At 41.3% G+C, this 26,065-nt stretch overlaps 1 protein-coding gene across 7 annotated transcripts in view; it reads left to right on the top strand.

The window, feature by feature from the left end:
- SYT16 (synaptotagmin 16) overlaps positions 1–25,801 on the top strand; it is a 244,442-nt gene extending 218,641 nt beyond the window's left edge. For all 7 annotated transcript variants that reach the window (XM_084791506.1, XM_084791507.1, XM_084791502.1 and 4 more), the window contains one exon: positions 17,202–25,801. In XM_084791506.1, the coding sequence (XP_084647632.1) occupies positions 17,202–17,515 (314 nt within the window). In that variant the 3' untranslated portion in view covers positions 17,516–25,801. The remainder of the gene's footprint in view (positions 1–17,201) is intronic.
- The last annotated feature ends 264 nt before the right edge of the window (positions 25,802–26,065 follow it).

Below are 26,065 nucleotides of genomic sequence, written 5' to 3'. Positions count from 1 at the left end.
TTGCTGTGATAGTGAATAGATTTGGGGCAATGCAAGACTGTCTTAACAGGAAAAAAAATGACTACTTCTGAGGTCATTGTTAGAAAGAAATTCTCAGGACAACCCTTCCCCCACATGACTGAAGCTCGGGGTTCAGAAGGAGTCAGACACAAGTTGCCTCAATAGGCCCTTCAACCTAAGAAGTTGGATAATGACGTAATATTGTTACAAAATTACACCATATCTTAATGATCTTAGTTACCTGCGAAAGGAAGCTGTAGAAGATGCACGTGTGTATTTTGAACCTCATGTGAAAACAGCTAATCAGAGAAACACATTCTGTGTCCGGAATGCTAGCTACAAGAAGGCAAATCGGAAGGTAGAGAAGTAGAAAAGGAAGAATCTGCTTACTGGGGAAACTAGATTCTCATTAAAATGATATCAATGACAAGAGTCAATGAGCCAGGCTTCACGTGGAAGAGCCAGATGAGGGACTAGATGAGAATCAACTCTTACAGCTGACTCACACACACACACACACACACACACACACACACACACACACACACACACACACATTTACACTGTGCTGCAGACTATCGGGCATCTATTTTATGTGGCTTTCTTGCTAGCCAGCTTTTAAAGAGAACTAAGGAATGAGCTCAATAAATCATCAGCTTTACAAGTATGAACACCTGACTTCAACCTTCCCCCCCTCCCCATCATGCATGTGAAATGGTAATGTGCTTGTAACCTCGGCACTTAGGATGGGGATAAAGTAGGATCCCTTGGACTTGTTGGACAGCCAGTCTAGCTTAATTGGTGAGTTCCATGCTGATGAGAGACTCTGTCTAAAGAGAGGTTAGATGGTATGCCTGAGGACGACACCCAAGGTTGTCCACCCTCCACATTAATGTGCACTGAACATTACAAATAAGCATACTTCCCTCAACACACATGCATTAGCAGAAGTGTATTAAAGCCAGCAGAGGAAGCCCCAGAACTCTGGGTAATGAATTAGACCAGGAGGTGCATAATCCGCAGTCAATGGCACCATCCAGGCAGGTAAGAGCTATTTAGAATGTACAATAGGCACTGATTATCAATTGCACAGCTAGAGGCTCTTTTATAGATCCAGTTTCTCTTTCCATGGCAGCTTTGTACCTTAAGATCCTGATTTAAGTGTCCTTTCCTATGTTGTTGAAATTTGGCAATGTCTGAACAATATTTGGGGCACGTGATGGAGATGCTGAAAGTGAGGAAGCTGTGGATCACAGATATGCCCCACTCAGGTCCAAGTTAAGAACCCACACACACTTCATGTGCTGGATGGTACAGCCAATTCAGGAGAGGAGTACAGCATGGTGACTGAGAAAGAATCATCTAAAAGTTAATAAGCCACACTGTGAACTCAGGTTCTCTTACTTACTAGTTGTGAGTTACTAAGCTATGCTGAATCTGTTTCCTCATCTGAAAATAATGTATGTATGTATATATATATTAGGAATAATATACATAGAGATGTGATATTGAAGGTTGTACCATTTTATCTTCATATAATTCTGTTTTTTTTAAATGTGACCAAATAAGTTATTGTAATAACTATTTGAATCTGCATAGGACAAAAGGGTAAATCTTTGTTTGTTTGTTTTTGGTTTTTGAGACAAGGTTTCTTTGTGTAGCCCTGGCTGTCCTGGACTCACTTTGTAGACCAGGCTGGCCTTGAGCTCACAAAGATCCACCTGCCTCTGCTTCCCCAATGCTGGGATTAAAAGTGTGCAAATCTTAACTTGGATTTAGTTCCATAGTGTATATCAATTTATTATAGACACAATGTCACAATTTAACCTTAACTATATACTTCACTATGATACATACTTCATCTCTGAAACCAAAGTACTAGAAAGCAATGCTGTTATAAGGTGCTATTTTAAAACTCAAATCAAGCAGTGGAATGAAAGTTTTCTTTTTCTGTCTAGGTAAAATACTGGTAGTTGAGAAAAGGATGAAAAAGTAGAACGTTCCTCTGCGGAGCCCAAAGGGACCTCCTAGTGCTTTCAAGGGCTAGGGGTGGGGGGACGAGACAGAAATTGTCAGCTGTGCAATATGGCATGAAAGTGACACTGACAGTGATCAGGCAAACTTAGGGTGTATTTTTGAGGTTATGAGGTATCGGAGAAGAGTTAGGAAGAGAAGGAAAGAAAATGGGAGTCAGATGATGAGTGAGCCGTGAGTGAGTACTGGGAAGGAAGGATGCTGGGTGCACTGCTGCCCACAGCACAGAGAGGGCAGCCATGGATTCCTAGCCTTTGAGAGTGGACACCCCAGGGCCTGCCTACTAGGGGAGTGGCATTCCTGAGATAAGAAGAGGAGCCAGGATCACAGAACACTGCATTTGAGTCTCTCAGGTCAGGTCTCTCCAACTCTTCTGTCAAAAGGGAACATCAGCCCCGCCATGCAGGTGGTTGTGCTTGTGTAACTGTGGTGCTTGGGCAAATATAGAGGAGAGGAGGCTGAGCCTAAACACTGGGAACTTTTCTTCACTGGGATATGGATAAGGGTTTACAGCCTGCCAAAAAAGAGACAAAGAGTGGGATTTAGAAACAAGAGTCTTTTGCCCTGTAATGTATCATAAAATCAAACAACTTTGAACTTGCCGGTTCAACCCAACCAGAAGGTTGTTGTCGTATCATGAAAATGTGTCCCTAAGCAAAATAGGCAGCTTAGAAAAAGAGTAGATGAGTCTGGTAGCAATGACACGCATACCTTTAATCCCAGTGCTCAGGAAGTAGAGGCAGGTTTGAAGCTAGCCTGGTCTATAGAATAAGTTCTAGGATAACCAACCAACCAACTGAACAAAAAAGTAGATAGAATTCTTTTTTTAAAATAAGAGCCTGAGAGGAAATAGGCAGTCAAGGTATACTTCATCCCTTCACATCTAATGTAAAAGTTCTCGGGGAGGGGGACTCAGTAGGCCAAGGAAGACAATGGTGGAAATACGAGTCATAATAAATATTAACCACACTAGCCAGACTCAAAGGACTCAAACCAGAAGGTCTCATGACGTGGAGAATATGCTCATGGTGCTCAGGGTTCTTTAAGGTAACAGAACTTACAGAGTGACTCTCTCTATCTAGAAAGGGGATTTATTAGAATGACTTACAGGTTGTGGTCCCCCTAATCCAACAATGGCTACCTTTGAATGGAAGGTCCAAGGGCCCAGTAGTTTAGTATATACCAGTGTTTAGTATACACCGGGGTCCTGAAGAAGTAGGCCTTAATGCGAGTGAAGGAATGGACGGGCAAACGAGAGTGAGAGCAAGCAGGTGAAGAGAGAGAGCTTCCTTTTTCCATGTCCTTTATGTAGGCTGCTCGCAGAACGTGTAGCCTGGAGCAAAGGTGGATCTTCCCATCTCAAGGATCGATCCAGATTAAAAGTACTTCTTCTCACTTCAAGTGATTTAATTAAGAAAAAAGTCCCTTACAGGCATGCCCAGCCTTTTAGGTTCTAGTTAACTCCAGATATAGTGACGTTGACAACCAAGAACAACAACATCACAGTGGGAATATAGGCTGAAACAGCCACTTTGGCCACCTAGAAGTTTTGTTTTGTTTTGTTTTTTAAATCTAATTTGGCATGCTCTGACATTCTAGAAGTACTTTCCTTATCAAACTTAAGCAAAAAAAAAAAAAAAAAAAAAAAAAAAAAAAAAGCAAGTGAGTTCAACAATTTCATTGTTCCAAATTATTGCAATTGCTACTAAGGTGGTATAGGCTGGTCTACAGTTCTTCTCATGGCAAAGGAGAGTCCAGGCTCACAGCTGGAGAACAGGTGAGAGAGTAAGATCTGGCGTCTGGTAGCTATCTGAGATGCCCACATGCCTTACACGTGCTTAAACGTCTCTGAATTTCATTTCCTTCTCTATTAAATAAGATTCACAAAGGAATCCCACAGACATAAGCGTTGGCATCTTTTGAAGAAGTCGGCTATTCTGTTGGCAACTTCTCTTTCTCCATCTCCATTCTGCCTTCATCGAGAGCGTGTTTCTCCGCTCTGTGCACGTATGTGTATATAGACACATATAATGCTGCTTGTCAAAAGGTATCATTAAGATGTCCCCTCTAGTTAAAACCAGCAAGTTCCCCAGCCTCGCAGCATGCACATGATTAATCCCATGTGATAATTACAACCCAAATGATAATACTTAGCAGCAGTAGTGTATTAACCTTGTTAGGCAGTCACAATAGCAGAGGAGAGGAAAGAAAAACAGAGACACAGATCAGAGCTGCCTCTTGTTTGCTGTGAGGAACAAGTGAAAGCTGAGGGTATAGTATACAAATGGAGCACAGTGGGGAAAGGATTCGCGTAGGACATAGGCCTTCTTACAGAACCATTTTTAGTTAAACAGTGTTTAGTAGCCACTGTGTGCTTGTAATAATGGTCAGGTTTTTGTGTGTGTGTGTGTTTGGTTGGTTTTGGTTTTTGGTTTTGTTTTTTCAAGACAAGGTTTCTCTGTGTAGCCCGCTCTGTCCTGAAACTCACTCTGTAAACCAGGCTAGTCTTGAACTCAAGAGATTCACCTGCCTTTGCCTCCTGAGTTCTGGGACCAAAGGCCACCCGTCCCCCCCCCCCCCCAGCTTAATGGTCAGTTTCCATGAAGCTTCAGATATGGTGCTAACTTATCATGCATGCATGCATAACTTTTCTCTTTCTAGAAAAATTCACTTAGTTGCCACAATAATCAAAGTCAGAAACTATTAAAAGGGGTCTGGAGATGTGTGGAGCTGGTAGAATGTTTGCCTTGCATGCACAGAGTCCTGAGTTAAGTCCTCTGGGCAGCATCAGTTAGGGACAGTGGAGGATGCACTTGGGTAGAGGATGACTTTATCATCTTCCACCACATGGCAAGTTCAGGTCAGCCAGAGATACATGGACTTAGTCCAAAGAAAAAACATCTTAAAAGCAGCAGGGAAAAAGACAGCATTGTATGTCAGTTATAGCTTAGTAAAGACATCTTAAGACCCTGGCTCCTGAGGAAGAGGATACACACTTCTCAACCACAGAGCCAACACTAAAGTCTTAACAGGTCAGCTTGTTCTTTAAGCTAAGGAAAAGCAGGCATTTGTTTTGAAAGTTGAAAAGGTTTAATCACTGAATGATGCTAAATAATATATATTATCAGGAAGAAAGAGAAATTAAAAGGAAGTAATGGATTGTATTAGACAAAACAGGAACAGAACTAAACATGATCAGTGTTGGGAATCAAACAACAGTGTGGACGTTAAAGCCTACACAGATGTAACATGACGGGTGGAAAAGAGAGTTAGAAAGCAAAGAATTCTAAGATCTTCATTTGCTTAGAGATGATCACATATAGTCAATTTTTTTTATAAGGATGTTAAGACCGTCTAGCAACACACACACATATATGTATATACATATATGAATGATTGGGAAAACTAGATGCATCCAAAAGAATGAAGCTGAATCTATACCTGATATTGTAAACAAAAGTCAATTAGGAAAGTATTAAAGCCCTCGGCATAAGGCCTCAAATGCAAAATTCTTTGAAGGAAACAACAAAATCATCACATTATTGGATTTGGCAATGATTTCTTATATTTGGCACTAAATGCAGAGGCAGCAAAATAAACACAAACAAAATGAGAATAAAAAAGCAACAGCAAGGCCTGGCAAGATGTCTCAGTGGGCAAATTCTTGCTATGTAAAATGAGGACCTGAGCGTGGACCCCCAGAACCCATGCAAGTTGAGATGTGGAAGCATAGGTATGGAATCCCAGGGTCCTGTGGTGAGGTAGACGTGGAGACAGGAGGAACCCCAGCAGCTCATGGGTCAGCTGGCCTGGTGACACCCAAGGCAGAAGGTAGGGACTAACACTGAACATTGCCCTCTGACCTCCACATGTGTACTGCGGTACACATACATATACACACATCCACCCATATACACACAAAAATTAAGTAACAGTAGGATAATGAAGTGACCAAAAATATGGGAAATAATAATCATGTGTTTAAAAAAATATTAATATATAGATAGTGCCTAAACCTCAGTAGCAAAAAATTGTATTTTTTGGAATGGGTACAGGACTTGAGTACCCATCTTTCCTAAGAAGATACACCTATAGCCATCACGAGTATGGAAATCTATCCATCATCATCTGTCACCACAAAACTATAGACTAGAGTGTGATATTACTCAACACCTGCTACGAGAGCTGTAAGCAAGAACTCCCAAGTCCAAGAGATAGACTGTGGAAAAGTTGAGCCCTTCTGCTTTGCGGGTGGATTAGCTGGTGTGGAAAACAGTAAGATGACTCTTAAAAATATATTGAGTTGGGGGCTGGAGAGATGGCTCAGAGGTTAAGAGCACTGCCTGGTCTTCTAAATATCCTGAGCTCAATTCCCAGCAACCCCATGGTGGCTTATAGCCATCTATACCCTCTTCTGACCTGCAGGCAATATACTGTATAAGTAGAAAATAAATAAATATTTTAAAAAATGTATTGAATTATTGTCTGATTGAGCCATTCCTATTTTGAACCTATGCAAAAGAGCTGAAAGCAGAATCTGGAGATACTTGTGGCACCATGTTCACACCAACGTTATTCACAATAGTTAAGTACAGAAGCAAAGAAGTGTCCAGTGGCAGATTAAAAGATAAGGGGGACATGACAATACATAAAGTAGAACTTGTTCAGCCTTCTACAACGAAGGAGATACTAGTGTGTGCTGCACTGTACTTAAAGCTTAGGACATTATACTACTTAAACTGCACAAAGCTTACTGTCCGATTGTGTTGACATGAGAGACTCAGAGTAGTAGGATTTGTAGAGACCAGTTGTATTTGCCAGGGTTGGAGGAGAGGCTGGCGTGAGTTTGTGTGACATGTGCTCAGAAATTCAGGCTTCGAGAGGTGAAGAGCTCTGGAAGGTGGTGATGATGGCTTATGATGCTTTCTATTCAGCCCCAGGGAGCAGTGGCTAAGATGGTAGGTTATATTTTAATTGTACAGTCATTATGAGTACTAACAGGCTTCATTAAGACAGTTTCGTGGAAGCCATGGGCGTGAACACGCTGAGCCCACGGACTTCTCCCATTCCCACTTACAGGATCTTCTTGCTTCTACTTTCACATCACATATGTTTTCCTGTATTTATAGAAAAATCTAAGATCCAAAAATGAAAAAAAAAAGATATTTGTCTTTCCGAGTCTGGCTTGTTTTTGCTTAATCTGATGATTTCTGGTTGCATCCATTTTTCTGCAAGCAGCATCATTTTATTATTTATTTATTTGTTTGTTTACTTACTTTAAAAAATGTTACCATCTGATCCTACTGATCTGAGCCCCTTCCTTCCTCTCCTCCTAGTCCCACCCTCACACCCCCTCCACATCCCCCTTTTCTTCTTCTCAGAGAAGGGAAGTCCTCTAAGGGGTACCAACCCACCCTGGCACCTCAAGTTACAACAGGACTAAGCACATCTTCTCCCACCGAGGCCAGACAAGGCAGCCCAGCTAGGGGAAAGGGACCCAAAGGCAGGCAATAAAATCAGAGACAACCCCTACTCCCATTACTAGGGGACCCATATGTAATTTCATCCTTTATGGCTGTCTAAAATCCATTACTTTTTTTAGCTTGGTTCTTATGAACAGTTTTGCAGTAAACATGCAAGTGTTTCTGTGGTTTACTGAGACCAACCCCTTCAGTTACATGGCTGGGTTCTATGGAAGGACTATATTTAGTATTCTTTTCAAAACATGCTGATCCCCATAATGGACATTCCAGTTGACACCCCCAGCAGCAGTAGGCAGAGGCTCTCCTTTACCCCCCAGTTTCTCCACCATCTACTATTTGTTTTCTTGATGACAGCCATTCTAAATGAGGTGACATGGAACCTCAATGTAGTTTTCATTTGCATGTTCTTGATGGCTAACGATGCTGAACATTTTTAATTTTTAATGTGCTTGTTAGCCATTTGTACCGCATCTTTCAAGAAGTGCCTACTCATTTCATTCGCTCATTTATTGGCTGGGTTGTTTGGTTTCTCACTGTTTCTTTGCGTTCTTTGTATATTTTCGCTGTTCCTCTGACAGATGTGTCACTAGTAACAATATCCTTCCATTCTGAAGGCTGCCTCCTTCATCTCACTGTTTCCTTTGCTGCACAGACTCTGTGTGATGTTATGTAATCTCACCTGTCAGCTCTTAGCTGAACGTCTTTTCTGTGGCTGTATCTCGCCATGTTTCCCCTAGCACTTTCAGAGTTCCAAGGGTTACCTTAAGGCCTTTGGTCCATTTCAAAACTGATTTTTGTGCAAAGCAAGAGCTGGGGGTCTAGCTTCATTCTTCTGCAGATGCAGATCTCTGGTTTCTCCAGTGCCATTCATTAGAAAAGCTTGTATCTTCTACAATATGTCATGTGGCTGTAGCTGCGTGGTCTTAAACCAGGACCCTCTATTCCACCCCATGCATCTGCATGCCGCACTGCTGTTCTTGCATGATTCTTAAAACATAGCAATATCAGACATGCTGGGAATACATCTTCTTTTTTCTCAGAATTGCTTTTTAATTTTTTCAGCTTAGTATTTTAAAAAATATTTTATTAATTTATTCATATTACATCTCAATTATTATCCCATCCCTTGTATCCTCCCATTCCTCTGTCCCTCCCACTTTCCCCCTACTCCCCTCCCCTATTTTTGTGACTGAGGGGGACCTCCCCTCCCTGTATATGCTCATAGGGTATCAAGTGTCTTCTTGGTAACCTGCTATCCTTCCTCTGAGTGCCACCAGGCCTCCCCATCTAGGGGATGTGATCAAATATGGGGCACCAGAGTTCGTGTGAAAGTCAGACCCCACTCTCCACTCAACTGTGGAGAAAGTCCTGTCCATTGGTTAGATCTGGGTTGGGGTTCAACCTGTATTGTCCTTGGCTGGTGCCATAGTTTGAGCAGGACCCCTGGGCCCAGATCCTCCCTTCGTAATGTTCTTCTTATAGGTTTCTAGGACCCTCTGGATCTTTCTGTTTCCCCACTCTCCCATGTTTCTCTCACCTAGAGTCCCAATAGGATGTCCTCCCCTCTGACCTACTTTCCTGGTAAGTGAAGGCTTTCATGGGACATGCCCCTTGGGCTAGTGTCCAGATATAAGTGAGTATATACCATTTGACTCTGCTTCTGGGTGAACTCACTCATTATGACCATTTCTAGTTAAATCCATTTGTCTACAAATTTCGGGAATTCCTTGTTTTTAATAGCTGAGTAGTATTCCATCGTGTAAATGTACCACAGTTTCTTTATCCATTCTTCTACTGAGGGACACTGAAGATGGAGGGATCTCCCTTGTTCGTGGACTGGGAGAATTAACATAGTAAAAATGCCCATCTTACCAAAAGCAATTTACAGATTCAATGCAATCCCTACCAAAATGCCTACAAAATATTTTGAAGGCATTGAAAGATCAATTCTCAACTTCATATGGAGAAACAAAAAGTCTAGAATAGCAAAAACAATCCTATACAATAAAAGATCCTCCGGAGGAATCTCCATACCCGATCTCAAGCTGTATTATAGAGCAACAGTAAATAGCACAGCAATAGGCTGGTGGATCAATGGAATTGAATCGAAGACCCAGAGATGAATCCACACACATTTGATCACTTGATTTTTGACAAAGAAGGCAAATCTATTCAATGGATAAAGGATAGCATCTTCAACAAATGGTACTGGTCTAACTGGATGCCTACAAGTAGAGAAATGCAATTAGACCCATATTTGTCACCATGCACAAAACTCAAGTCCAAGTGGATTAAAGACCTCAACATAAAACCAGAGACATTAAATCAGTTAGAAGAAAAAGTGGGGAAGAGCCTGGAACACATTGGCACAGGAGACAACTTCCTGAACAGAATACCAACAGCCCAGGCCTTAAGGTCAACAATTAACAAACAGCTTTTTAAAATTTCTAAATACTGAGAAAATATGATACAAATCTATCAGAGGGTATTAAGAAACTAGATTAATAGACCACACAAGAGTTGATTGCTTAAACCGATGTCATGTTTCAAAGGAGAGTAATGAGAAGGAAGGCATTAGGAGGTCAAAGTATGTGGAATCAGGGACTGTGTGGAATTTTCCTCAGCCTTATAACACACTTTGTTTATAAACCTAAAAGTAATCTCTAAAAGCTTATTAAAATTTAAAATTCAGGAAAATGGGAAAGCATAAAAATAAATTTTAGATAACAAATCATGGTGCGTAGTCAAGTTTTAGTCTTTCAACCCGTGTGGAGAATTATGATAATAAATAGAATTCAATTCATCTGATATGAAATAGATAAGACACTTTACAGGACTAGGAAATACAAAATAAATAGCACAAGCCAAAATGGTAAGCGTAAATTAAGCACCAATAATTGCAGCACATGTAAAAGAATAAAATTACCATGGAAAAGATGATATTAGGTTATATGACTATGCGCCTGTTTATTATCTATCCTTGTCCTCCTTCCTCGCACTCTTTTCTTCTGGCTTCATAGTATAGAGGGTGAGGAAAGGTGCTAATTGCTAACAAAGTTTGCCTCAGCTTTACAGTGCAAGGATGTTTCACTATTAGGAAAACTGGCTGCTGTAACTGATGTGCTAACCAGGTTCATGAGAACACATGACGGAGTACCTCATCTGCCAGTAGATTTTTGACAGGTTTTTGGGGAAAATATGAGTATATCAATAGATTCTAGCATAAGCTTTTGATGAAATGCACAATTAATGAATGAATAAAATAACTCAGCAGATGTATAGTATGTGTTAATATAGATTAGGCTATGATACCGTCATAGATAGACCCTGCTGTCTCAGCACCTAACATGCTAAGCATCTTTCCTCCACAGTCTAAAGAAGGTCACGTGATTTTCCTTTAAGTTCTGACTAAGGACCATAGATTTTTTTTTTATTTTTATTTAATGAGGTGAAAATATATATTATTTCTTTGGGGGCGAGGAAAGGACGGAGACCGTGCAAGAGGTTATACTTGAATTGGAATGGTTGACTGTAGATGTGGCTGAAGATGACAGTGTGGTTCATAAGGCATTGTTCAGACTCAGTCACATGGGGCAGCCAATCCGAACTGACTGGAAGGCCGCAGCCTTAGTTAGATATTCACCATGAATTGGTACTCACCTGTCAACCTTTAAGAGGCCTTTGCTTTACAAAAACCTTTAAAAGCTCACCTCTTACTGTTTGGAGATGCAAAGAAACCAGATTTTCAAATACAAAAAGGTCTGAACTTTTTATTTTTTTATTTCCTCTAATGTGTCAATCAGTTCTACATGAATCCATTCTTTCTCAAGCTCTCCCCTAAACTAAGCCAGCCACGCCAAAATACGTTCTTCTAAATTCTAGAGTTTTCAGGATCTCTTTCCTAGAGCAATATGTTCTTCGTGCACGTGTCTCCTCCCCTCAGGTACAGCAGATGCAGCTTCACCCTCTTGAGAGCTGTATTGCCATGATCCATTTTTTTTCTGCCCTCTGATCTCCCCCACCCCCTTCTTCATGATTTGGCCCTGATCTCTAAGTCAGTTCTCCTGCTTCCTCTTTACGAAGGCAGTGTCCTCATTGAGACGACCAGTTACTACATCAATCAGATCTTGGTCTAGAAAGCAGAGAGTGACCTAGGTACATCGTGCCAGAGGATGTTTTTCATTAAGGTCAGGCACTGGAAGGCTGGTGGATAATCATAAGGAAAACTGTGTTTAGGGATCTAAAACACAGATTTCATGGGACTGTTCTGTGTGCACACAGTGGACTGTTTTGCGGTTCTGAACACACTGAAGAAGACACTTGCTGTGCCAGCTAATAATGCTTACAGTTTCCATCTTATTTCCACTTTACTGCCTCTTGTACGTAGCACTCATTAGTGGAGTCTAACTGAGATTTAACTGGCAAGAAATTTGGGGACATCGTTTGACGGCTTTATATCTCTTTGGTACAGGAGAGATCTTAGAAAGATGTGCATCTACTAATATGTGACCCAGAGGAGACTTTCTTATCTTGACAGTAACATTCCAGATAGCTTAATAGAAAATGACATACAATAAAATAGGTAAAACTTGAAAAGAAGAAACAAAACTAACATTATACATAGAAAATCTGATTTCTTGCAACAAAACACAAGATATCTACAGATTTGTACAAAGTTAAGTAATGCTTGTACCAAATCAGTTGTATTAAAATACACCAGTAAAAATTAACAAATGGAGTTTAAGAGTATTAGTGTTATAATGGCACTACATCATCTAAGAAATCAGAGAATAACTTTAATCATGGGCAAGTGAGAAAATTATAAAAGGAACGATAAAACATTTTGGAAACAAAACAACAGAAGGAAGCTGAAGTGATAAGTTTATAGATAAGCCATGTTCACTGATGAAGATATTCTATAAGGCCAAAGCAACATGTTTTGTATACTAGTCTACGTTTCTAGCACAATTCCAGTCCAAATTCCAACAGTTTTAAAATTATATTTTAAGTGTGTGTGTGTGTGTGTGTGTGTGTGTGTGAGAGAGAGAGAGAGAGAGAGAGAGAGAGAGAGAGAGAGAGAGAGAGAGAGAGAGACAGAGAGACAGAGAGACAGAGAGACAGAGACAGAGAGGGAGGGAGGGAGGGAGAGAGAGAGAGAGGAAGAGAGAGAGAAAGTGTAGAGGACAATTTGGGGGAATTTGTTCTCATCTTCTACTGTGGGTTTGGAGGTGTTGAAATCGTATTGTCAGGCTTGGTAACAAATACCTGCATCCACTGAGCCATCTCATCAGCCTCTAACCATGTTAAAAAAAACTTGACAGGATGATTCTAAAAATCATGTGTATGTGCCAATTAAAATGAGCTAAAACTTTAACAAAAAAATCACATTTCAAAGATGACATAGGAATCATCTTATATAAAGTACAAAGACAGACTTTAAATATGATATAGAGAGTATCCCAAACAGATTTTAAGATGATGATAATAAATGCTATCCTGCTGAACCCTGAAGACCTGATAGACACCATCGTGTGTTATTTACTGAATAATTTACTTAATACTGTTTCTCATATAGAAAAAATAGTTCCTTGTCTCACACCAAAATATTAATGTTAGACAGATTAAATATCAAAGGAGAAAAATTAGGATTCATGGAGGAAAATGCAAGAGACCATGGAGTTTGCATAGAGTGTTCTAGCTGTAAGAATAAATAAATAAATAAGTAAATAACAAGGCATTTCCTGAAATGAAAGACATTTATAAACATCATAATAAAATTTAAAATACCACGAAAGACACTGTACACACGGCAGGAAGAGAAGCCACTGATGGGGGGGGGGGGCAGGCGGGGGGGGGGTGGGGAATATTGTCAGTAAATACAAGTAGCAAAGATTTCGTGTCTAGAATTTCAAAGAACATAGACATCCACTCACATTTCTGGGAGAGACTGTTGACTATCAGCACAATGCAAATAGAGAAAAACATTTGCTGAAGCCTTTGTGTTTCTTGGCTGCTACAAGCAAATGTCCTTTATTTAAGAAGATGGGTAAACCAGCTGGGATTCATTAATTCATCAGAGCAGTGCATATGGAAAATAATTGTATCTGTGTGTCTGTCTCACACATGTAGAGATAATATTTTAAAGTTTAATGCTGAGTAAAAAAAAAACTATATTTAGCTGTGTGCTGGTTGTCCTTGGCTAAGTTATATGCTAATGGTATTTGTGTCCCCCAAGTATAGGGGCCATATCTCAAAAGTATGTTTTATCATAACACACATTCAAAGTGTAGTGTATGGAAATGGAAGCTTAGGAGAACACTTGGTTATACTAGTGCCCTTCACTGACACTGTCATGATAGTATTATACAGCTTTTCATTTCAAGTTTTTTGTCCACTTTTGATTGACAATGTATTTCTGCTGTATAGTAAAATATTAATATGTTTTTATCATTAAATGGCTGTATGGCTACCAAAAAGAGCAAATGTGATTTACAAAGATGTACATGTTAATGTGTAAAAAGACTATTAAATACATTTTTTTATTTCTTTTGTTTACATGTGGTAAAGATCTCTAAACATACATGGAAGTAATGAACTGTAATTTTAGAAGCTGAACATGACAAAGAGAGCTCTTCAAGAATTGTCAATATAGCTACTTGGTTTGTTTTGAGACAGTTTTACTACGTACCCTAGAACCCACCATGTAAGTCTGAGCTACACGCTCCTAACAACCCTTCTGCCTTTGCCTCTCAGGCTTTAAAATTACAGCCGGGAGTCATTTACCCAACTTCTTATTTCTTAAAAAGTAAACAAAACCCAGAAAGTATCAGTGGCAAATGTGAAAAAAATCCAAAATGGAAACATATATTTGTTTCCGTATTCTTACATGTACTTAAAATCCTTTGTAAGTATTAATATACTAAAAAGGAACACAGTTAAATGACCAACTTCCTTTCACTTACCCTGTGTCCCAAATACTTGAATTGCACAGACCCTTGCTCACTCTGTAGTAGTTGGTAGACCATCCCTTGGAAGTTTATTCTGTTGTACTTGAAGGTTTACTCTGATGTAGTTTGTAGAATATTCCTTGAAGGTTCATTTTGCAGTAGTTGGTAGGCAGTCTCTTGCAGGCACACTCTGCAAGAGACTCAGCATTCTAAAGGCTCACTCTGCAGTAGTTGGTAGACCATCCCTAGAGGCTCACTCTGCAGTAGTTGGTAGACCATTCCTAGAGGCTCACTCTACAGTAGCTGATACAGCATTCCTTGAAGGTTCACTTTGCAGTAGTTGGTAGAATCTTGGTTGGGAATGAGCAAGTGTTTTGAATAAGCTCTGTCCGTGACTTATTTCTTTGGGCTAAATGACTTCTGTGCTCTAAAGGACATACCTTTGTGCCTTGATAAATTAAGGTTATGAGATATTATAAATAAAACATAAATTTATTATCAGAGTAATTTTATTGACCATTTTCAGACTTTTAACTACAATTTCTGTTTTAACTTAGATGCATGATTCTCTTTAAACATCCAAAACATTAGGGCACATATGGCATTTTCCTTTATGCCTGAACTGTCGAGGGATTCTGACCCATTTAGTCTTTGATGATAGGTCTAAGATAACAGAGATACAATAAAGATTTCTAACTCTTCATAAGATAAATGTTTTCCAAATGTTGTTTTTTAGCCCCTGTTACCAGTTTCTAAAGACATAAAGCAGGGTTCATTTAAGTTGGGTATTTGGTTAACTGGACTCGTTCTCCATACAGTCTTACTGGTGCTCTCTGGAGTCAGTTGTGGGACCCCAGAAGCCTCTAGTTGTGTGTCTGTCAGCTTTGCACAGGCAGGGATGCCTGGGCATATTGATAAAAGTTTCCCTTTTTTGAACTGGGCAATGTCTATTCCCTTGGCCGTGTGTCCTTGTGTCGTATTGCCTATAAAATGGTCTTCTCTCACTGCCATGCCCCTGTGACCCAGAGTCAGTGGTGATGTTAGTGGTAAGTGGCCTTTCCTGTAATTAGAGATCTATCCTGGGACAGACTTGGAGCTCAGAATGTTCTTTGCAAAATGAGCAAGTCTTTGCTTGAAAAGATTAACTCTGTTCCCACTGCTCCAACTGGCAGAATGGCCTGGGCAGATCAAGGACAGCAGTGCGCTCCCCTGCAGGGTCCTGCTTGTTACCCAGCTGCGGAAGCGCAGGCGCCTTCCCTGTTGTGGGTCTGTTGACAGCTTTTTCCCGTGGAACAGTTTGAGGAGTGGAGAGCCTTGTTTCTGAGACAGAGAAGTGTTTTCACACCTGAAGTGCAATCTCACACCTTGTGTTTCTCAGCAGATAAGTGCATAAAATAACACATCAAACCAGAATAGAAAAAAAAAAAAAGATCAACATTACAAAGAAAACCGTAGGTTGTAATTTGCTTCCTACCTTACGAGGTTCTGAGAGGAAATTATAGAGAGCTGGGTTTACGCTTTTGAAAAGTTTGACTGGTGGTGAGCTGGAGGAGTGAGTGGCAAATGCTAAGCGTTCTGCAGTGAACAGAGAGCAGAAGGATGCAAGTCAGGCAGCACCTTAACATTTCGATTCCTTTTGAATTGTAGCATGCACCGAAGTCAGAGCCAAGATGTGTAGTTAAAAGTCAAAAAAAAAAAAAAAAAAAAAAAAAAAGATCAATGAAGTGATTTGCATAACATGTACTTGTGGGGATAATTTTATTTGTAACGTTTCATTCTGGAATTTTAGCCAAAGTAGACGGTGTTAGTAAAATTTGGATGCTTTCTTTTCCTTTTTGTAACTAAAAATAGGACATTAGTCACTACTTCATAGTATTCTAGTATACGGGTCTTAAAATGGGAGGTTTTGCTTTAGTTCCTTGTTTGAATACACAAAATTGAAAGAAAAAGGTTTAACTTTCTATCTGGTCAGGGGTGTTTATTATAAAGTATTTGTTAAGAGTCTAGGCCCAGTGAGGTGCTTGACCGGGCATGGGGGTTCTGTACTAAGCAAGGAAACCCCTCTCTTTACCTTTGTAGGACAAGAAACCAGGCAGTGATGAGGAGCGGGGACATGGAAGGGTCAAACTAGATGCTGGTGGAGGTGGAGCCAGCAAGGATTCTTAATAAAGCGTTGTTGTGCACATTCAACTTTGTTGGCAGAAGTTGGGGGAAGGTGGGTGGCCTCTGGGGTACCAGGCCCTTGGGAGAATGCACAGGGTTGGGTGTGGGGGTGAAGCCTGTGAGCTGGAGCTCCAGCATGAGATGGTCCTGAGAATGTGTGGAGAGCAAGGATAGAAGATACCTTCAGCCCAGACACGAAACAATGCTTTGTCTATGGAAGAAAATCCCCTCCATGGAGAAAAGAATGCATATTCACTTTGCTACATAAATCTAGACTCTCCGAATACCCACAATCCCCATTGCATATTTGCCCGTGCACATCCCTACACACTCTGTACAAATCGAGGTTCTAACGCACCTTACAAGTGTGCCAGCGGGTTGTGTGAAACTATAGACACATAAGGCAATACTTCTTTTCCTTAATTATCTATGCAAGACGTGGTGGTCCAGCAGCAAAGACCAGGCCTGAGGAATACCATTGCAGGGAGAAATTAGTCCGTGTAAATGTCACAACAAAGCCAGTGCCAGGCGAGGCACTGATGTCTTCTCATCCTCCTGTTTGTTTTTGCTGTAGATACATATGGAAAACTCTTCCTCCTCAACTGTGTGGGCCAAGAGATGTCCCGCTGCAAGACCTCCATTCGGCGTGGCCAACCCAATCCTGTCTATAAAGAGACCTTCGTCTTCCAGGTGGCCCTCTTCCAGCTCTCTGACGTTACCTTGATGATTTCTGTTTACAGCAGGCGCACTATGAAGCGTAAAGAGATGATTGGCTGGATTGCCCTGGGCCAGAACAGCAGTGGGGAGGAGGAGCAGGAGCACTGGGAGGAAATGAAGGAAAGCAGAGGCCAGCAGATCTGCAGGTGGCATACGCTGCTGGAATCTTAGGTCTACCAACGGGCATTCATGTGCTATGCCAGCCTTGGCTATCTGACGCCAAGTCAAAGCACTGGGGTGGGGTGGGGCTTGCAAATCGAGACTTTTACTAATCTTAGGTCATTCTGTGGTTTAGGACAGTATCAAAGGTTTGGGTTTGGGTTTAAATGCTGCAACGAAAGGAAAGCTACATACACAGCCAAGTGCACAGTACGGGAAATGGTACTCTAGTTGAGACCACTGGTGATGTCATAGTTTGTGCTAATGGATGATTGTATTTTTGTTCACACTGTGGGATGCAGCTCCTCCTGATGCCTCTTTTTGCTGGGAGAAAAGCTTGATATTTCAAAGGAGCTGTAAATGTTGCTGTTTTCCACCACTGAGGTGTATGAATCAGATTCTTCTCAGTGTTCAAAATTCCAAGACAGAGAAATGAACCAGATGCTGGGGGTTACAGAATGATGCAGCCAATCCACAATCCTCAGCCTGATGTTTTTATTTAAAAAAAAAAAAAAAGAGCCCTGTTTATTTAAAAGGTAATTGTTGTAAATTTGTGGTGTAAAATAAATTTGTATTCAGGAAATGTCTCTTTTATCTCAATTAGATATCTCGGTGTCTAAAAGACTTGGTTAAGACAATCTAGGAGCTTTAAAAGAGTTAAAAACTGACTGTTATCTGACCTATCCCTTTTGAATATTTAAGGTGTCAAAAAATCAAAGCTTTTGTGCTTTCTTACCGAATCAGTACATGAAGAACAAGAAGATAATTTTAGTCTTGGCTTTCTTGATGTTCCCAAATCTGGCCTTCAATTGGGTTATATGTTTTCCGTAACTAACTATATCAACTCACACAGGTATTTTTTTGTATGTCCGTCTGCATGGCAGCCACATTTATCTTCATTGCATGGACCTTGCCAGTAGAGCACAGAAAGATGCATACAGTGGGTCTGCAGAAATACTGATCTGATCGACTTGTGGGGATGAGGATGTGAGCTTCCCCGAGTGAAGAAATGTTGTCATTTGACATGGAATTACACTGAATTCCTTGAGCATTTAAAGTACCCAGCACTTATATTTCATATGTGTGCAACAACAGGTATTGGTGAGTCCTTGTCTTATGGGCATGTGCTGTTTATTCCCGAATGCTGACCTGTAATGGGTCTGGGCATGAGGAGTTACTTATGAGTGGTTTTCTACATATTTCTGCATTGTTCTCATATTTTCTTTGATTCCTACATTTGAGCTCTTAATTCTGATGACTTTCCCCTGGAAGTCATGAAGAAGGGAAGGAATGCATGAGTGACCCTGTGCTCAGCGTCACAGCTTCTCTGAGCACGTGCCCAGTCACTTATTTTTAAGATTTGTATGTTTTCTTGTTCACTTCTGTCCTGGCTTCTGGAAGAGTGATAACTGTGTAACGGCCGCATACAGTCAAAGCCACGTAACTCTCGCCCCCCCCCCCCCCAGCTCTACGTTTTGACATATCGCAAGCGTAGGCTGCGACACTTGAAGAACATATTTATTCCCTGCATTTAGTAATGGTTATCCTGACAAAGCCAGACAAGGGCACAAAGATAACTCTACTATGATCAGAGACATCAGATTTTTGGGGGAGAAACAATTTTACATGGAAGGGTAAAAATTTGCAGAATAAATTAGAATCTTAATTTCTTTTTCGGTCCTTTGGGTCCCCTCAGCTCCGCACCCCCCCCCCCATCTTTCTTGTGAAGACCTCAGAGTGCTTTCCCAGCATCGTGCCCATTAACTGCGGAGGGGACTTTGCAGTGTGGCTGTGTCACGGGGCAGAACTGAGTGCAATTGATGAAGGAGCAGCGAAGAATTGGCTTTTCACATCCCTCCCTCTCTGTATGCCTTGTGTTTCAGGGGAAGCAGAGCAGCCTCCTCGTTATGCCTTCCTTTATGCCACTGGCATAATAGCAGCATTCATTTTCAAATTTACATTTGAAAAAAATCTGTATACATTGTACAGACAGCCCTGGATTTTCCTCACTCGTGTTTGCCTGCTCTCCATGTTGCCTGCATCCATGGCTTTTGTGGTCCCCAGTAATCACCTAGGCTTTCTGTTCTGCTCCTTGACTCGCCCAGTTTTAGGGTGTGGTGCTGGTACAGTGAGCTGAGGATGGCATTTACAACAGTGTACATCATTTCAAGGGGAAGGATGCCTGAAAAGCATTAACCTACCCCCCCCCCCCGCTTTTAATAATTTTTCTGTTAGCGCTGCTCACCATGTACCACACGTGCATCTTGATTATACACAGCATCCACCCTCAGCGGATGGTGCACACATCAAATTCTAAAGACAAGATGCATTGAAATGTGAGGCTGAACATTTTTTTTTTAAACCTCGATTTGAAATTCTGCTTTAGGAAAATCTTTGGATTTTGTGCACTTAGACTCTCTTATTTTCTTGGCAAAGTCTAGACCCAAATGCATTTAACATGTTTTTCACTTGAGCGTTTACAGCTACATTTGCTTCTCAAAAGAGTTATGAAAGATAATTAGTTGGCTCTGTGGTGGGAAAGCTGCCTTTGCCTGCTTTAGCTAGCTAATGATTAATGTCTTCTGTGGAGTTTGACATGGAAGCGATGCTGAGTTTTGCTGCGTGATTGTTCTTTCCTGAAGAGTATGCTTGCAAAATAACATGACTGAGAGTACAAGATGCACTGGATTTATGGAAATGTATTTCATTGTGGGCCTTCTCTCAGGACTGAATTGAGAAGGGATGGTTTCACCAGTTACGATGGTGGCTGTTGTACTCTCGGTTTCCCTCTGACGATTGTTAACTTTTCTTCTTCTTTCTCTTTCCTCCTCCTCCCTTCCTCTTCTTCTCCTTCTTCTCCTCCTCCTCCTCCTTCTTCTTCCTCCTCTTCCTCCTCCTCCTCCTTCTAGTGGACTGTTCACCAGGCAGACACTCTGGGTTCTTCCTCCACTGGCTCCCACTGAGAGATGCACAAGTCATTTTAGATCTTGTTTTTACTGATCACATAACTATTGGGCAGAGGGAGTCCTGTTTTTCCTCACATAGGAAGAATTTATAATGTCCATGAATGGACCATTCTCAGCATTCCACCAGCATGAGGCTCCAGAAATGATCCATACCATGTTTTCAAGGAGGCATGACATTGCATCCATGGTGGTTCAGCTTAGGTGCCATTGGTGATGACATGCTTTGATGACAATCCAGGCATTGATGCAAGTTTTTACATTCTCCACAGTGCTAGGTGCTAGAAGGACACCTTTTCTATTTTCATCCTGTATGTTTACAACATTATACAAAAAGACTGGTGCCTCTTCTTCATTGTGGTTTATATTGTGGCTACATTAGAAGGTATTGTTTGAGAATCCAAATTCTTTCCAAGTAAAGCATTATTTAAGGTTTTTAGCAAGTTTGTTGATCTGTTGCTCTTTCAGTATGGACATTGAGCTCTGTACCCACCAAACCGTGGCAGTACTTCCCATGCAGAGGACTTAGTATATGAAGGTGTGCAAAGTGTCATTTGTAACTGCATGGAAACAGTTTGGGGTTAGCATCTCACTGTAGCCTACTGAACTATACAGTAGAATCCAGGCTGACCTTAAATGTGTGATCCTCCTGCTTCAGGCTCCAAAGCATTGAAATTATGGCAGCCATAAACTGCTGTGCCTGGCTTGGAGGCGTATTCTTTGCTGAGAAGTGAATAGACCAGAAAACAGATGTGGTGTCTCTCCCTAACCTTGCATGGAGCTGTGATTAAAGACAACTTCATTCTAAACTCCAAGTCAGAATCCAATGACAGATGATCTTGAAATGGCAGAAGAACTTTTATTGTGTGAAAAACAAATAATTTGCTTAGATACAACTATAAAAAAAGACAGTGTGGATTAATTAAAGAAGTCAGTATGCTGGCATGTTGGGCATACACCAGTGTATATTCCAGAAGAATCTATAAACAGACCAAGAAAGGCATTTACAGTCAGTAGGATTCTGGACAATACTTGAAGGTGTTGAACAAAACAGACCTGAGGCAGTGAAGTGGACACAGGCTATGTGGTCATAGTTGGGTTCAGATGGAACTCTGCTGTGTGGCTTTTAAAAAAATGATTTACCCAGCCACGCCCAGGATCCTCAAAAGGAAGATTGGTGCCTACCTCCTAAGAGATACCTGTGAAGTCACAGCAGTAATGTGACCAGAATAGAATCTGGCCCACAGCTAATTGTATTTCTTCCTTCTACTCATGCTTGAGAAAGAAGTGTTCCAGGTTTACTACTTTTTCCAGGAATGTGGTTATAACATGAGGTGGAAGCTCAAAACATTTTTTTTTCAGGAACTTGAAAGAAAATACCTTCATGATGCTGGCCTAGATTTTCCCAGAAAGTACATCTTGTCAGGAGATAAGCATGCTTGAGAGTGAATTACATCATAATAGCTATCAAGTAACCAAGTCTCTGCCTGTTACTCTCTTAGTTTGGGGGTAATGCAAAACCTGACTGCCATATGTTTACATCCCGATCAGCGGCACACAGGCCTTTCCTCATCCCACTCTGCTGCTCACTCACAGACAGGACCACTTACTGTCCCCATGGGAAAACATGCTAGGGTTTGACTATGTATTTGAACTTGATCGACAAAGCCACACAGTGTAATGCTGCAGTGACATTCTTTAACCCTCACATTATATACTTACGTCTTTATAGGTGACGAACTTTCAGCTGTGAAAACGTAAGAGTCCTTGTCCAACCGGAAGTTCTACTCAGAACCAGTTAGTTGTTGTTCCCATTAGATCACAATGAAGGGAATTCCACCATCTTTTAGAAACTCCTTTTAGTTTAAGAGTTCTTGGTTGATGTAATGGGAATTATGTCCCATTGTTTTCAGGTGAATCAAACTATAAGTGATGGAGGTGCCCTAAGACTTTGGAGAAACCTTTGTTGACCTCTACTCCACTGAAGTCAGGAACACCTGACCCAAGTACCTCAAGTGTTACTGGGTACCATGGGCCAACCATCTTCTATATGGTGGTGATGATTGGTTTGAGATGGCATCTCCTGTGACTTTGAATTGACTATGTAACTGCAGATGACCTTGAACTTCTGATCCTCCTGCTTCCCTCTGGTCAGTGCTGGGATTATAGGTGTGTGCCACCATGCCTGTTTTCTGTATGTTTTCTGTGGTGCTGGGGTCAGGGCTTTGTGGATACCAGGAAACACTCTAACAACTGAGCTCCATCCCTAGGCCCTGTTTGTGTTTTAAACTATGAGTGACACTGGGGTGGGAAGCTGTGAGGCCTCACGTCCACTCACTGATAAGGTGTCAACCTGCTCCAATGAATTCCAGGCTTCCCAAATCCAGAGACAACAACACAGAGATATTGGACATGAGTCATTTAGCTTGCGGCTTTCCAGTGGGGATGACAAGTAGGGATGCCACAGCTGTTGGAAGGGAAGTGAGAAGACTAGGAAGTGACTTATGTCTCAGTGACCCAGAAGGTAGAGTCCTAGAGAGAGGACAGTGTACGTTTTCTGATCTTGCACATAGCGTCAGAGGATCCATAAGCACAATGATGAGACTTTAACTTAGACATTAGCAGAAGTATGTGCAGCTTGTTTGTTGTTAGCTTAAATGTATTTGTTGGATTTCCTCTTCTTTAGTGCTGGGTTATTTGGCATGGTACAGAGCTTAAAAGTCTTTCTGAAGTCATTAGCTAACATTAAAATCACAGAACCTACCAACATACAATCAATAAGTTATTTTTTTTAATTATTTGTAGTCCAAAGTAGACTTTCTGGTTGTGGGTTATTGGAAGGAAGTGAGACACGTTGGGCTGAATGAATCAGGAGAAAACTGCTGACAGTCCCTGAGCTGGTGGCCAGCCTTTCGTTGCCTGAAAGAGAATTGCCAACAAAATCCCAGATGCATGACTTAAAACAGGAAGCAGTGGTGGCAGCGTTACTTCCAGGAGAATAGTAGGGCACCCAGGAACTGTGTCTTTACAAGGTTTCCTCTAAATTTACTATCTGGTGCACAATCTCAACAATCCTGGCCTGTCCTTTTCCTCGTTGTATTTCCCCACGTTTTTCTCTGCTTCCTATGTCTTCTCAGGGAGCAGGGAGAGGCTGCTCAGGCCTTGTTGCAGTAACGGTGGGGTGCCAGCAGGAGTTGGCTGCCTCTCTGCTCCTATGGTGCATCGACTGTCAACTATTTTCATCCCCCTTGGGTCAGATTGCTGTATCCTAGACACGGAGGCGATAATCACCTATATTTACAGCCCACATAGAACCTGCGCACAGCTTGAAGTTTTACAGCGCAAACACGGGTGCAGCCATGGAGGTCTTTGAATGATCTTAGAATCGCAGTGCTGAGCACTGTGAATGGCTCTCGACCGTGCACTAAAGCTACCTCAAGGGTCTCAAGGGAGCTTTCCCTTTTTACTGCTGTGTGACGTCATCACCAACCGACTTTGAGGTTCATGAGAAGGCAGATTTCCCCGAGGTGTCACCAGATTTATGTATAATTTTTGTTGACTTAATTTTTCCCATAAAATATCCACTTGATTTTTAAAAGCTGTTTGGACATATTCAAAACATATTCGCTCAAAAGGGTGAATAAAGTAACTGATGCTTAGAATGTTCTGGAATCTGGGTTGGCATTAGACACAGGCTGGTAAATAAGAGTTCAACAACATTTTTTGCTTCCAAATAACCTCTTCTTTCGTGCTTGATTCTGACAAGGACTGCAGGCAAGCAAAAATTTACTTTTATTATCTAGTAATTTGGGACTTAATATGTTTCTATGATGTTTATTTTCCTTCCCCCCCCCCACACCCTGTGAAGGGAAGAGGATTTAGAAGTTATCACTCTGTGTCTAGTTAAGGAATAAATATCCTTGGCAGTTTATGCTTCTCTTCAAAATAAATGGGTGTTTTATATCTATAGAGGGAGGAATGTAGTGTTCCATTCCTGCAAAGAAACGAGTTACAGCACGGTGTGGTAGTTGGATGGTTATTTGAACTTTTTGTTGCTGAATATTGAATTCCCTTTATAAGGCAGTGGGATGGTAGGTCTGTGCAGGCAAGTGTGACACACTCCTCATAGGCTCCGCATTTTAGAAACGGCTGTGCCTTCCTGTTGGACTGGAGACTCTAGCTATAGGACACATGGGTGAAAATGTGGACAAAGAACCCCACTAACCTTTTTTTTTTCCTTTTTTCTTTTTTTAGTAAAATGTTATCATGAGATCATATTAAGCAAGGCAGGATAGATGTAGAAGAATACTACATATTTTCTCTCAATTTGAAGCCTAAACTTTATATGACTAGACAGGGCCATTTTCCTATGTGACTTGAAAAGGGGACAAAGGAGGAGGCAGGGAAACTGCTAGGAGTTGGGAAAGAGAGAAGTGAAGGGTATGGGGTGAATATGGTCAAAGTACATGTGACCTACTTAAACTTTGTCTTTATGAAACTAAGCACTATGGACAATGACTAACTCTATCCTACCTCCCACCCAACCCAACACCCCCCCCACACACACACAAACCCTGCATTTTGGGCATCCCTGTAACATGAAAGATCAATATTGGGTTTTTATTTTACATGGAAGATGGTTCAACAACTGTTTTCTGGTGTTTGATTTCGAAATTGGTGTGAACACAACTTGGTTTTATGGTCTAGAAGTCAACCCCAGCTCTTACAGATGGAGCATGCTATGGTTGAGCTATATCCTCATCCCTGTATATAATTCTTGATACTATTTTATAGTAAAAGGCACAGATTGGATTTTTTTTCCCCAGTCATTTTCCATTCATCAGGTGTCCACTAAGCACATCTCAAGCTACCTAAGTCAGAATCTTTGTTTACCTAAACAGCTGCCTGAAGAACGTTTAGCTGTCGCCCAATCCACGGCCCATGATGAGAATGAGATATCTCATCTGATAGTGAGCTGCATGGCGGAGAAAAGGACCAGAAAGCTACCCAAGTCTTCCCTCCTGCCCCTGGCCAGGGGGCCTCCCACACACAGAGCTGGGGGTTGCTTCTTTGAGGTGTTTCTGGTCTTTGTCTCCAGTTTTCAGCTCTTGTCAGTAGCTTTGTGAATTTCCCACTTTCTTCCTCTTTCTGCCTGGTGGAATGAGTCTGTTCTTTCTTATGCTACCTCCCTTTCTGTTGACCTGGTCATGCAGGGCCTTCTAGTGTGTGTGACATCTTACTTGGAAGTGAAAGCTGCCAATTAAACTCTGATTGAGGAATGTGTTCAGGAAGAGAAAGATAAATCCACCCAAGTAGTTCTGTATAAAGCACTTAATTCTAGAGACACACTTCTTTCATAAGAGGGTCTGTGTAGTTCCTTAGAGTGGGCACACGGGCCAAGCTCACTAACTTTGCTACATTTCCCTGTACCCCCATGGTAACCTTTACTAATGTTTAATTCTCTTTTGTTTGTTTGTTTTCTGTTTTTTTCGAGACAGGGTTTCCTCTATGTTATATTGGCTGACCTGGGCTTACTTTGTAGACCAGGCTGGCCTCGACACAGCGATCCGCCTGCCTCTGCCTTCCCGAGTGCTGGGAT

This window comes from Acomys minous (genome assembly GCF_964271855.1).
Source record: "Acomys minous genome assembly, chromosome: 8".
NCBI lineage: Eukaryota > Metazoa > Chordata > Mammalia > Rodentia > Muridae > Acomys > Acomys minous.
The sequence above is the reverse complement of the archived record's forward strand: the minus strand, read 5'-3'. Positions and strand labels throughout refer to the sequence as shown.